Raw genomic sequence first — 15,235 nt, 5'->3', positions numbered from 1 at the left:
AGTGTTTTTATCTACTGCACCTTTACATACTGACATTTTTACAAATGTGTTTTAAAATGACATTTCCTGTGGATTAATAAAGTATCCATCCACCCATCCATCCATCCATCCATCCATCTAATTTAAACTCTTGCATACAGTATATTTTTCTCTGTGAAGGTTACAGATTGAATCACAGTGATTCATATACAGAATATATTGTCTGCACAGTGCATAAGGGATTATAGGTGTCACAATAAATGTCTACACATGGACATTTTGTGCAGTTTTATTTAATTTTTGGTCCATTTTTGCTACAGTGCATTGATTGTCATCGATGTGTTGCAGTAAAGGTAGTTACTGTGATCTGACTTGGGTTTTTGGTGTTTTGGGTTTGGGCCAAGGATAATTCGAGTGTATACAGTGAATGGTGATCGCATGATGCCAATGACAAAATAATTCATAACATGACAATAACCATAGCGAGGTCAGTGAAGAGGATGATGATATCAAGTAATCCATCAAGCGTTTGAATTAGCTTAGTTACTGCAATTATACTTCTCCTGTGAAAAATATTCACACCCTCCCTGTCCAGTGAAAACCACATATCTCTATAGACTTTTCTGATAATATGAATGATTACATGTTAGCCTACTTTCTTGGCTGAAAAAAAATCCCTCTTCTTACAGTAAATAAGGTTTTAAACCAAAAATAAATAAATAGATAAAAATGAATAAATGTTAGAATTAGCTCAGCCTTACATATCTACAGCATTAAAATGCAACACATCAGTGCAGTAATATTAATCCATAATCACCACAGCAAAACACTGATAAGCACAATCTTTATGACAGAGCGATAACTTTACAGTTGATTCCTTAGGTAAATGTTATTAATTATACTTAAATGTTTTTACTCAAGTGAGGTTTTGAAACAAATACTTTTATTTTTAACGGAGTATTTTATTACCGTATTTTTTCTACTGTTACATAAAGATTTAAATACTTGTTCCACCACCTGTTTACACATATCATGTAGGCCTATAAACTGTATGGTCTGACAAAACCAAAGGCAGACAAAAGTTCAAAATTGCACCACTAGATGCCACTGTTGTACAACAGGGAGACACGACCCCATAAAGCCTCTGGCCTCAGCTCAATAAGTAAATCTCTGCCGGTGAAGTCACAGGTCTCTCATGCATGTTTTGGTACAACACTGAGACCTTGTGATGAATAGTATTTTAATGATGAAAATCATGATGAATGATTTTTCTGCCTAATTATACTCCCATCCAGTGGTAGAAAGAAACTAAGTATATTTAATCAATACTCCACTTAAGTACAAGTTTAATGTAGAGGCTTACAATACTTGAGTATTTCAGTTTTCTGCTGCTTTAAACTTCTACTCTACTGTATTACAGAGAACTGTAGGTAGGCAACTATGGCAGTTTTAATTTGCATATCTTCATAATTCAAAGCATAATCAACTAATTAATTATTTGGCCTATTGATTACAATGCAATAATTCATAATACTTAATTCTGTTATGGGCCATTTTTTTAAACGAGTACTTTTACTTTCATTTTAAATTTGATGCAAATACTTCTGTACTTTTACATAACATGGTCTAGGCGATCTGTGGCTTTAGTATTTTGATGTAAAATTATAGACGTCCACGTCACCGTGCATATCAGAAAACAGAGTTACAACTTCTGGCGTCACTCTACCCGCTCCTCCAATAATCAATGCTATCCACTCGTCAGCGGACTTTGGGCACAATCCATCGCGCGCTCAATGGGCCTTGAAATTACCGTTTATGTGGCTCGAGCGTCAAAACAATAGCGACATAAGACCCTCGCTGCGAGACCAACGGCACTTCTGGCGCTTTGATAGCGGATCGAAGATGCAAAATGAGGGGGAAAAAGCCCCCCAGTAAAGTCATCCCGACTCAGCCCATTAACACAAGAAATAAAATAAAAGTACAATATAGAATCTTTTATGATTTTATTTTTGAAATGGCAGTCTGTTCACTTGCCAGCTGATTGCTGATGAGTCTGCCGAGCAGACAGCTCAGTGGCAGCAGTCTAAGAAGATTAGCAGCGCCTCACGTTTTCCTCATCATTTGCAACAATAATCCATCACAAGAGGCTAATAATAACAACAGGAATATCCTATATGTCTGCTTTCAAATAGATTACCCACAAAATATACCAATTAGCAAATTGCAATATCCTATTATGATATTCAGGCATCTGCATAGTTCTTAACATGTCTGAAATTAATTTTCAAAATGATTAGACACTTAATTTGAAAAATTACCACCATCGTTTTCCCTTTCTTTCATTTTGTGTGCAGTGTTGTGAAAGCAAATTCAATTACTCCCAACTTAAAGGAAATGTTTCAACAGATCCTCTGAGGTGCCCCAACTGACTAATGAAATTATGGCAGTTCTCCCACCTAATGCCATTCAAAGTCCCCCCTGCTACAGCAAATCTCCAAACCACCTGATTTATTTTTAATGATATTACACCCCTCAGTCGGCTGTGTCATGGTAATAATCGGGGCTGCTCCAGCTGCCTCTAGATCACATTAGCCAGGCTTAATATTGACAGTGCCGGGCCCACTAAACAATGAGGCTATGGGGATAGGGAGCTTAGAGGCAGCCTAGCCAATGGGCATACTGCAGGAGGTAGAGGAGGTGCAGGCCAGGATGCTCCAGTTCCCTATGCCCTGGAGGACTGGCACCATCATTAGGCAGCTTCTTCTATAGTCCTGTGGAGCTTTAAACCCACCACTACCAGATCCAGACCCCACCCAGGGCCCAGACATCAAAACCATACTGACAAGGGACCATGAAACTAGTGGCAACTTGATTCCCTGCTATTCTTTTAGCGGATGGAGAGACCTGCCAGGACAACAGCTCAGCAGCTGCACCTTGTGGGTCCTGCTGTGACAAAGTCTTTGGGAGGCTCAGGGAAAACCAGTTCAGGGCTATAAATGAACGCAATTTCTGATTCCTGTCCACAAAAATTTAAAATAAAATACAATTTCTAATTTAATTACACATGAAATATTATTTTTGGTCATATACACCAAAATGCAAGAAAAACCTTTCGCCATCTGATTTGATTAGAAAAGTGCTTTTATCCGTTAGACTAATTTATGTTGCGGGGTTGTCTAGTTGCTGTATTTGCATAATGGTCACACTGGGAATCAGACTGGGCCACTTGTGGGACACTTGCACCTGATCACAGAGACACCATGGCTCTTTGCCAATCACACCTCCACACTCGATTCTCCCAATTAAAAATCACCTGTATTTGTCCTTGGATTTGTCAGGTTGTTCAACAGCAGTTGGATGTCCCTGTACACTGAGTTTTTTTCTTCTGTCCCAAATTGTTGTTTGGATCGGAGGGGATTTTGCACGGGGGCCCACAGATTACCGTCGCTGATTAGTGGTTGGGTGTAATCCTTTCAGCCCCTCTCTCTCCAAAAAACCCCTGGGATATGCCCGTCTCCCTGAGGACCGGCAGCATGGCAGATGGATCCTCCTCCCCCTCTTCTGCCCCCTCTAACAGCACACCCAAAAACACTGTTGATGTCCTGGGACGGAGGTTGTAAAGTATCCTGAATATGAAACCACAGGCACCTTTGTTTAATGGCTCTCTCCCCACTTAGTGAGAATTGCCCTCAGGCCTGATTCCCATTCTGTAGCTTCATTTCTGCCCGATTGGAATGTTTTCCAAATCCATTAGCCCAAAGGAAGAAGAAGATTCACACAATCTGCTCATATTGCCTGGATGAGATGCTGCGAGATCTTATCAAAACTCACTCTGTAAGGAGAAGATGGTGACATCTTAGTTTTATGGATATAGAAAGCCATTTGCCAAAGAATGTAAATGCTTGTGTGAAGTCAAAACATGAGATTATATTTCTACAGACAAATATCATTTTCCTTTGTCTAATGGGCACCAATTCACACACATGCCTTTTTTGTGTCAACAGTGATTAAGCGTCTTGTGTGTTCGTGTGCAAAGATTTAATGTACGTTGGCTGCAGGAGGCACAGTGAAACCTTAACTCTGATTTATGCTTAAACTTCATTCAATTCAAATTATTCATTAACTTCATTCAGTATTTCATCGCTTCTACTCAGTTCTTGAAAAAGCTTTAACATAAATCACAAAACTGAGTGCAATTACCACAACTGTTTCATGTGGCATCATAACTCTACTGCAAAGAGAACTAGTTATTGTGTCAGTAAATTGGCCAAAGACACCTCAATTAAAAAATGCTTTGTCATCATGTGAGCCATACTGGTCAAAATGTTCAGATGTTTTTTCACTATGGCAGTCAACCTTGGAAATGTTTTGTATGAACAAATCTCTGCTTTGTTCCACTTTTTGACAATGACAACTTTCTGTCCTGTGCAAGCATGTCAGTTTTGTCTAGCAGAGTGCTACATGTGTATCACACTATGCTTCTGAGATTCTGATTCAATGGTCCGTAAAAGTTTACTGGATAAAGTCAATGCTGTTCACAGTAAAGTAATGTAACAAAGTAAGAATACTGTGTGACAGTATTTAAGTATTTTCTGGGATTTTTTTTGTACTTTGAGTTTTTATATTTGAGTCTACTTTCAGTCATTCACATTTTTACTCCACTACATTTTCTACATAAAATACATGTTTTTTCTCCACTATAGTTCCCCCGAGCATCTAAGTTGCATACCACAAAATAAGAGAGGGAGGAGGGGGCAGAGCAATGGGAAGGAACGAAAAACTAGATTTTGTTGTTTATGTTCTTTAAGTTGTAAAAAAGACTTTGTTTTTTTCTTCCACCGTTTTACTACGAAATAAACTTCATAATTTTCAAAATTCTGACTGCTTGCTTTTTTATTGACATAATTTATTTGTACTTTTACTTTCAAAATGTAAGTACATTTAATATAATAAAATCATGCATAGGTATAGTAAATATCTGACACTTAAAGACTTTTGCTCAAGTAATATTCTAATAGGTGATTTTAACTTCTACCAAAGTCATTTTCTGGTAAGAAATCTGTACTTTTACTTAAGTATGGCTTTAAGGTACTTCATCCACCATTGGCTGTACGATACTGTAGTACACAGAAAAGATTTATACAAGTTATGTGCAGTGAACAGAAAATTTGCCACAAAATGACAAATGCCAAAAAAAGGTAAACCACTAATTTAGCAGACATCACAACAGAGTGGTACAGGGATTATATTTTTTGTAGGCCAACCTGTACAATAATATTGCTTTGGTTCTTTCAACAAAAACCGGAGTTCTCCATTGGATCTTGGACTATTGCAGAAGATAAGCTCTGTGGATAACAAAAGTTTATGATACATGTTTTGTTCAGCAAGATAATCTTCACAAATGTCTACCAATTTTAGGATTTCAAGCAAATGTAAGACTATAAATGAACTACACTACGGTTGCATGGCTGCAATGTCACCACCACAAACGAGGCTGTGAAGCCATGCTCGACTTGATTGTCTCACTTCTCTATTCTACTTTACAGAATAAATGAGTGGGGTATATATTGATATATTTTATGCTGCAGAATAAAATATTAAAGTCTCTTAAGCTTGTGTTAACCACAGAACTAATTTCAGGCATTTAACCAAAGATATATATATATATATATATATATATATATATATATATATATATACACATACATATATATATATATATATATATATATATATATATATGTGTGTGTGTGTGTGTGTGTGTGTGTGTGTGTGTGTGTGTGTGTGTGTGTGTGTGTGTGTACACATAAAAAAATGACTTCAATTCGATGAGGGAATCAGAAGTGCAAAAATGCTAAGTCACTTTGGGTATTTAGGACTCATTCCTGCACTACTCTGGTCCATGTCATAGATATTTATGGACCATATGGTAAGTGTAAGTCTGAGAGATTTTGATAATTCACTAAATCACTTTGCATGTGATGGCTCAAACAATGACAGAATGTTTAGAAGCTGTGAAGAGTGTGACCGTTTCACTGACAGTGTTCCCTAAGAATAAACTTATTGATTTGATCAGCAAGCAAAGTGGTTACTGTGCAAAATGTGGACACTTGCTCTTATTCTTTTGTGCACATGTGCCCAAACACTTGCAATTCAAGTAATTGTTCAGATATTAACTAATTAGTTTGAAAAATATATATATTTCACAAACTGAGGCAAAGCAAATGAGAAAAAAAAGTAATATAGTTGGATTAACACACAGGAAACTACAAGAAAAAAAAACTGACTTTAGGTTCAACTTTCAAATGATTCAACATTTAGACTTATCTAAAATAACTCCTTTAAATATTTTTTGCAATGAAAAATACACAGCGGTTGGTGTATCACCTATCATCAAGAGATGTAACTGAGGTTTTAAGCCATGATTCACAAGCGTGTGGTTGTGTGTTCAGGGGCACCCATGTTCCCCTGTGTGCAGCAGAGTCAGTAGGCCTGTCAGCCTCTCCCTCAGGAAAGTCTGCTATGTAACCATATTCAGCATCAGTGAGCAGCAAATGGAGAGAACTGAGCCCTGGGACTTCTTAACACACACACACAGACACACACAGACACACACACACAATTACTGTGGAGCTTATAGCAATAAAATGGAAATAACTTAAAAACAATCAGCTAAAGTGCAAATGCACAGGATACACTTGCTTGATAAACTTTTGTCTTAAGTGTGACTCATAAAACTTAAAAATGTATACGAATGAATACAGATGGTTGTCACAACCAAACTTTTAATTTTGGCTTGACAACAATACAATTTCATCTCCCTGTCTCGCCACCCTGTGCTGCATCACCCCCACCCCTCACCACGCCAACCGAGCTTGCAAATCCACGCTCCCTCCATCTTTAATGATTACAACAAGGGGCTCAGCTTTCAGAAGCAGTCCAGGGAGCATGTGTGTAGAGCTTTAATTCCTATTGTATTCGTGCAGTCTTGGTGTGTGTGAGTGTGTCTGTGTTTTAGCGAAAGAGGGAGAGGGAGATAGAGATGAAGAAAAAGACAGGAACAAGGACCCATCTGTCAGCACAGCGCACGAATCCCTCCCATTCCACTCCGAGTCCCAGGGGACCAGAACGAGAGACAACTCACTTGTGGCAGTGTTTTTTGTGAGGACGGGGGTTACCTCATTAATAGCAACAACAGCACTTAAATAGCTAATGTAAGACTGGTACTCTTTTGGTCAAATCTATAATAAAAAAACTTTGGACAACTTGTGTCTAAAAAACAAAAACCCACAAGATTTTTTACTAAATCTTTTTCTCTATACACTTTAATGCAAACTCATCAAAAGTGTGTTCATATCAGATGTGTCCACCGTGACCTCTTCCAGAAGGCTGACTATCTATGTTACTGCTTAAATGGGAGCAGGACACAATTCCCTCTCCAATAGTCACTCGGTCATTTGGGAAACCGATGGGGATTGTGGGAGACTGAGAGGCTCCAATTCCCCATGCAGGCTGCAGGTGTGGTGGAGGCCATGCTCACACTCATGGGATGGAGGGGTAGTGTGTATGTGTGTTTGGGGGGTAGGGGTGCATGTACCTGGGGACCTTTGGCCACATCACATTAGTCTAGAGTTGTTGCTGTACACATGGCATGGGACAATGCATGCACAAAGCACAGGGCTCCTCTGTCTCTCTGTCCGCATGCCTTTATGGCCAGTGCACTGACCAGGAGTGATTAGGGCCGTTAGCGTGGTGGATAAATGCTGTTTCAGCACGAGACATCATCTCGGGGCAAGCGGTGACGCGTGAGCATCCAAGCAACAGATGCCCCCACCCCCCAACGCTTCCTATATGCAGCCATCTGTTAGGGTCTCTCCAATAAATCGTTGGATAAGTGCCTGTTTTTACGCGATGTTGCAGATTAGCCACGTGACCATATCTTATTTCTCAGACATGGAAACACACCGCACACTTAGAAACACGCAGAGCCCACAGTGCACGTTGGCAGAGTTCAGTCTCGAGGACAGCTGTGCGCAATCGCGCGCACAATGGGATCAATGCGGGGGCACGTGCGGCTCGCGAGACCCCGGCTGTCAATGGCCAGCGATGACAATAGACCCCCGCTGCGCTGCGGCTCGCCACGCACGAGGACTGGCGGTCGTTTATTATGCCGTGGTATTTGTAGTCAAAACTGGGGTAAATGCTCAATATTGAGATACGATTAGTGTGTAAACAATAAAGGCCAAGTTGTCGTTTCAAGATCTGCACGGTTTACTTTGAAAAGTCAAGTCAGTCAGTGTAAACTTTTATCATTGCTACAAAAAGCTATATAAAATTAAAAAATATGATGCAAACAAGAAACTAGTCTACCGTAATGTGTCTTGACAATCTATGGACTAGCTATAGTATAAATACGGTATTATGGCATGGTAACAATCCCCCCTGCGTGGGTCAGGGTTTAGGTCTACCATAAAGTACCTGTTTGTTCATCATTGCACCAATCGATTCAATAATCTGATAGCCCTTGGGGGGCAAAATATGACGCTAAAAATGGAAGAAAACAACTGAATGAGCGGGTGAACAGCGCACACACCTGCTCTCTGCACACTAAGCTGTCAAAATCACTTAAATGCGCACACATTGAAGAGCGTCTCTTTACTCAGTCAGGACCAGGCCTACACTGTGTTTAATTAAGTGGAAAATTCCTAATCCAACCGACTAATGAAGAGATAGACAATCGATTAAGATAGTTAACACATGGAATTAAAATTGAATAATGGATTTTTTTTCTCGTTTTGGTTAGTCCCACATTTTCAAATGTGACGATGTGTAATGTGGCTTTTAGGGAGAACATAGGCTTATACGATGTTTAACACAATTCCAGATTGACCCCTCAGGTTGTGTGACATATGGAGGGTTAAAAAGACGATGGGTTTTAGTAAAGAGTAATGACATCTGATGAGGACGTGAATTGTGATCATAAAACTTGTGACACATCTTAAATTCTCCACCAGGTTATTGGAAAATAGAGATCTTAGAGGGAGGTGACTAGCCTTAATATTTTTGGCAGATTGCTAGAATGAGATAAAACTAAACAATCGGAGTTTGGGAAAATAATCTGTAGCTAATTAAATCTTGGATGCGGGCAGATATGTGCGTTTGCTCCAATGTAACAACACATATACGCTCCATATGCTACCTGGCGTTCCAGCATCATTTAGTGTTTCATTTATTTGCACAGTTAGATATAAAGAAAAAACTAAAAGGAAAACCTCACCAAAAGAAAGGAAAAGAATATACATAGATTTAGTGTTTTTTCAAAGTGCGTATATTTTCGGCACTCGCTCAAAACCTCAGTGTTTCAGGACCTCCTGGTTTGCAAATAAAGCACTGTCTACACGCGCACCCTCTCTCTCTCTGCCCCTTATTTGCTGGGTGAAACTTCTGGCCACGAGCCCGCCACGCGCGTTTGGATGAGTTGAGGGTGGGTGGGGCGCCCGAGGGAGGAGCTTAGCCGGCTAAAGCCAAAGACATCAGCCCGGTCGTGCCATTTGGAGATGAAAGTTCCACGCGCACTCATGGTGATCTGAGGAAGCACTACAGTTTGGGACTCTGGCGGACGCGCGAAGAGAAAAACGCAGCGACTCTGGAATAATCACTCAGTTGCAGATCTTTGTAAATTAGCCAGGTCATTTTTGTTATTTTGCGCTGAGCAAGCATCAAATCCAAACAGGTGAGTTTACACAATTATTAATCATTAATCCGTCCATCTAAAATAGATCCGAATTTGTGCTTCTGAAAGTCAGGACATGCATTCGTGTTGCCGTTTAATGGGCAAAAAGGCTCATTTACAAAATGTATTATAGATGTTAATAAAATGAAATAAAAGTCTTACTTTTGCAGTGTTTATGTGATTACAACAGTCATCTTGACTTATATGAACTACTGTCTCTGAACAATAACAGATCTAACAAAACTGGCAACAGTAACAATGCGGTTTTAAACGCAGTCCGTTAAACTATAATCCAGATAAAATCGCGCGTCTGGAGTTCTGAATTCATAAATTACAGTAATCTGTCTGCACTTTTATGCATTAGTGCACAATAATTAACTGGGACACGATTTCTCCCCAAAACAACATCAAATTCTCTGTCCGAGATCTGCATTTAACTTGGACTTAATTAACTTAATTTCTAAAAACATCAGTGCTATATACTTTCATTCTACAAGATAAATGTAATAATATTATTTTAAAAAAGAGATGTGGGCGGCTTGTCCACATGTGTGTTGAGTTGGATGTTTCCTATTTAATCTTCCAGCTTTATATGCTGAGTAAATCCCATCGTGTCCCAGATTGACAGCGTCTCTGCAGTGACTGCATCATAACAGCAGGGGGTCATTCATTTTAAAAACAACCAGCCATTCCTTAGAACAATAGATTATATTAGAATATCCTATTAGAATGAATCTTAAATAATCAGGCTTTCTTCCTTTGCTATGTTGTTGGAGCCACCAGCTCTGGAGGAGTGAGCTGTCCACACTACAGTGCTGAAATAGAGCACTCATTCTGTATTTCACAGGACATTAGCTGCCAATCACTTTAGGTCAGGCACTGCCTCTTGGTCCTGTCCCTAATTACATATACATTTTAGGAGGGAGCACCATGCATATACAGATATTAAACATTTACAAGTATCTGCTGATTAACAGATTTTGCACTGTGTTCCTTCAGATCAAAATGATGACCAAACCATTTGGAAAGAGCGGGGATGTGAGTGAGCTGGTGAACTCACTCGGCTGGTTGGAGGAGGACGATGGCAGCTCTCAGGATGGAGAGGAAAGCCCAGAGATGAGGGGTCGCCATGGCCTGACCATAGGGGGCCGTATCCGCTCCTGCACAGAGCTGGGCAGTGAGGATATGGAAGAAGAGGAGGAGGAGGATGAAGAGGAGATTGGACCAAATGGAGAACAAGCTCCTAAAAGGAGAGGCCCTAAGAAGAAGAAGATGACCAAAGCTAGACAGGAGAGGTTTCGTGCCCGGCGAGTCAAAGCCAACGCCAGAGAACGTTCGCGTATGCACGGGCTGAATGATGCCCTGGATAATCTGCGCAGAGTGATGCCCTGCTACTCTAAAACACAGAAGCTGTCAAAAATTGAGACTCTGCGGCTGGCACGCAACTACATCTGGGCTCTGTCGGAGGTGCTTGAGAGCGGCCAGTCTCCAGAAAGCCATGGCTTTGTGGAGATGCTGTGTAAAGGTCTGTCTCAGCCCACCAGTAACCTCGTGGCCGGCTGCTTGCAGCTGGGACCCAGTCCGATGATGCTCAACAAGCTGGAGGACAAGTGCGGAGGCCCGGGGGTGGGTGGTGTGGGGGGTCAGGCTGGGCATCCCCTCAGCTACCCATCTCCAGGTCTTCCCAGCCCCCCCTACGGCTCCCTGGAGGCTTCCCACCTCCTCCATATGAAGGGATTCAAGGGGCCTGTGTATGATAACCCCTCCCCTAACGAGTGCAGCAGCGGCACCCCACCATACGATGGGCCCCTCACTCCCCCCCTGAGCATCAGCGGCAACTTTGCCCTGAAGCAGGAGCCCTCTCCCCGGGAGTCAGAGAGGAACTACACACCCCACCCCGGCCACCATGCTCACTACCTCTCGTCCCACCATTACTCCACTTCCACGACTGGCAGCCTAGCAGGGGGGCCTCAGGGCCACCCGCTTTTCCAAGCTTCACGCTATGAGCTGCCCCTGGATGTGGCCTTTGACTCCTTCACCCCCTCTCACCTGGTTGCCTCTCAGATGGGCAGCATCTAAAATGTGACCATGAACAGTTAAGAGGACCAGTGAATAGCTCGGCCATGAGACTGGATGGGCGGAACGTACGGCTCTCGAATGAACTGCTGTAAAAACGATGGCCATGGAACTGACTGTACAGAGAAAATGGTTTGCATTATGTTGTCTTGTACTCTGGGAGAGCACTGAATGCTCAGAGACAGACTCACCACCTCAACTCAATCTACCTGATACAAACACGCACCCATAACTTTGAATATTTATTATTTTTGTTACAATTATGTTTTTTGGATTCTAATTATTTCTGAAGTTGCCCCCTTCAGTTGTTACAAAGTGACTAAAGAGTATTTTACCAAAACTGATATCCACACTAAAGCATTACACAGATGTTTCAAGTGAAAGGATTAAACAAAACATGAGAACTTTGTTAAATCTGCATATAAAAAGAAATTAAACAAAAGGTCATAACCTAAATTGTGCACTGAGGCCCACAGCCAATGCCCCCCCTCACCATAAAGCAATGAATTTATTTATATCTGTATTTAATATTTATTTTGATAATGTCTTGTCCTTTTTATATTGTTCTCAGCACAGATTCTGTTTCACCGTCTTCTTGGTTTGTTGTCAGTCACTAGCAGCTGTACTGTATTTAATTTATTTATTTGAGGTCTTTCAGGTACTTTGTTCATTTGGTGTCAATTTTTATCATACTATACTGTTGTAAATATTTTACTGTTTCGCACTTAATTGAATAAATATTCTTATATTATAAGCTATTTCCATAGTAACAATATTTGCCATGTGTTTTCTTCTGTTATGTGACAGCATCCTGTACTTAAATTAGAACTCAACAGAGAGTAAATGTCTCCCATTACAGCTGAGGGTAACAATATGCAGCTCCAATACATCAATATTCAGGATACCAGTAAAAAGACTTCTTTTGATAGACTTATTTTTTTATTTTCATATTATATTTTGCATAAGGCACAAGTCAGAAGATTTTATATGATTAATGTCTGAAATTTTACAACAAATCAAAATTAAGTTGTAATTATTGTAATCATTTTTAACAGGTGAATTAATGCCAGCTCACATATCACACTGAAAGTGAAAGTGAAAGTTCCCTTTGCACACATTCAGTTTCGTGTGTTTTAGTGAAATCACACAATAGGGCAGCTATTAAGTGCAGGCTGTGTATTTGAACATGTTGTGTAACAACATTTCTCAGTACTTTGATATGAAGGCATATTGTTTAATTAAAAAAACTCCCAAACACAATGACAAAATGGAATCTAAGAGTAGAAACTGAAAACAAATTATAAGTGGCCCAGTTTTATTTTAAAATAACTAAAATGGACATAACAATATAAAAAATGAAACGAGTTGCTGGAATAAACAATAACTTTGTGGCATCATAAATCTGCTGCAGGACGTGCGTATGTGTGTGTGTGTGTGTGTGTGTGTGTGTGTGTGTGTGTGTGTGTGTGTGTGTGTGTGTGTGTGTGCATGCGTGTGTGTGTGCGCGCGCGTGCGTGTGTATGTGTGTGAGTATGATGTCATTCAGAGGCCTGCTTTGGGGTTTCTATCAGGTCAGGCAGGAGGCTGTTGTTGTGGGCCATGGGAAAAACAGCTCTGGGGAACAGGTGAATGTGTCAGAGGCTTTTCTGAGTCTCTGCTGTTCGTTCTGTCTCCCACATGTCCCATTTTCCCATCTAGCTCACGCCAAAACACTGTAGGGCAAGAGCTCATTTTCAAAGAATTCATCCACATTAACTTAAAAAAGAGAGACACGCCAGATTTCTGTTTGGAGACGCAGCATATGAATACCGGTGTTATAAATCAATTGCTTGGATACTTTTTCCCAGGCAGTATTTTCAAAATAATGCCACTTCAACTCACAGTTCATCTCATAAAAACTGCTTTAAGATGAGAGAATGGAAGATGAAATTAACTATTCTAACGGCGATTTCCAGAGCAGCTAAAACAGGCGAGGTTCCTAACACATTTATATCACTCAACTGATGACAAAAGTCTCAGTTTTGACTTTAATGATGGCGTTGAAGGACATGATTGCGCTTGAACTGAACAAAGAACGAGGTTGGCAGAGTGTAAAGATGAAAAGGTGAGAGCAAGAGCTGGTGTGTTCAAGTGTGTTTATCATTGTGGTCCTTAAAGGCAATTGTGAAAAGGGGAAGGTGCCTCAGAGGCTGTTGTACAAGAAGTCCCCCCCCCCCCGCCTCTTCAGCTACCTCTCCAAAAGGTTTGTCTTTTCCAGTCCTGGCAACAGTGCAGAAAGGCTGGAGGAGAAAAAGGGAATGATTGTTTTACTGGGCGCCACTGGTCCATTGTGAACGCAGCCTGTTCTTTCTCTTGACCTGTGACCTGTATTGTTGCAGGGCTTCTCGTTTGGGGAGGGCAGACAGCTGGGGGAACTGCGGGGGGCTGATGGACAGCTGGGCCAATTTGGGGAGAGGGAGAGAGAAGAGAGTGAGAGAATGAGAGAGAGGATGAGAGAGAAAGGGGAATCAGTGTGTTGGGAGAAGAGGAAAGAGAAGTAGAGGGCAGAGGAGGTGACAAAGGTCCTTGCTCCCCATTCACAAGTTTGTCCCCTGTGCTCCTGTGTGTCAGCCTCGGCACAGGAATGACACATAGCTTTACACACAGGCAGACATTTGGCCTGTGAGAAAGTACGGGCAGAGTTAGCTGGCGTTCACCCTCTGTGCGTCTTTGCTGTTTTGTTTCGGGAAAAACGGTGGGGGGCAGGGGATGTGGATTATCCTCCAGAGTCCAAATACATGAGTGGGTGGATATAGAAATAATCCACGTAAATTCACTTTGGATACAAGATTACAAAACAGAGAGATGCAGGACAGTCTCTGGAGATTGGGGCTTGGTGGTGGAGAGGGAGTTTGATAGTTACATGGAACAATTGAGGAAGATATGCTAAAGATACAAACTTTATTATCTAAAAATACTTTTAGGTTTAATATTTTGTATTAAATGTGTATCAGTGGTGCCAGGGACGTTTCCAGGATTTAAGGACATTTGGGGCTTTGACCACACCTCAGTAGGGGGTCCATGGGGATCTTTACCTGCTCTATGTTGGTGCTTTTTTAAAATCCACTCTGGCACCTTATTTACCCTTAAGTAAATTTCTTCAAGAACAAGTATGAACGGAATGACAGATTATTAGATCTGTTTTTGTTGTTTTTTTGTTTTTTTTTAATAATTAGGCCTACTCTTATTTTTAAAAAATATATATATAGCTTATATATTTAGATCTGGGGCTATTTATAAAAAATTTAGGGCTGAAGCCCAGGATGCCCAGGCCTGATGACTGGTGCAAAGATGAACATTCATCATGTTAAAATGATCAAATGTTTTCTGTAAAATACCTGAAAAAGTGCTGCAGAAAAACTGACATAATAGTACAGGCCTTAGATCCGAGTGTATCAAGTGGCTCTC

At 40.8% G+C, this 15,235-nt stretch overlaps 1 protein-coding gene across 1 annotated transcript; it reads left to right on the top strand.

The window, feature by feature from the left end:
* The first annotated feature begins 9,547 nt into the window (after window positions 1–9,547).
* Window positions 9,548–12,558, top strand: neurod4 (neuronal differentiation 4). Its single transcript, XM_042492573.2, has 2 exons — window positions 9,548–9,712; window positions 10,712–12,558. The coding sequence occupies exon 2, from the start codon at window positions 10,718–10,720 to the stop codon at window positions 11,789–11,791; it is 1,074 nt and encodes a 357-aa protein (XP_042348507.1). The 5' UTR covers window positions 9,548–9,712; window positions 10,712–10,717; the 3' UTR covers window positions 11,792–12,558.
* Window positions 12,559–15,235: the final 2,677 nt, after the last annotated feature.

Source organism: Plectropomus leopardus, chromosome 9, assembly GCF_026936395.1.
Source record: "Plectropomus leopardus strain MGB_pleo_1.0 chromosome 9, ASM2693639v1, whole genome shotgun sequence".
Taxonomy (NCBI): Eukaryota; Metazoa; Chordata; class Actinopteri; order Perciformes; family Serranidae; genus Plectropomus; species Plectropomus leopardus.
Note: the sequence above shows the minus strand (reverse complement) of the source record. Positions and strands in the feature narration are given on the sequence as shown.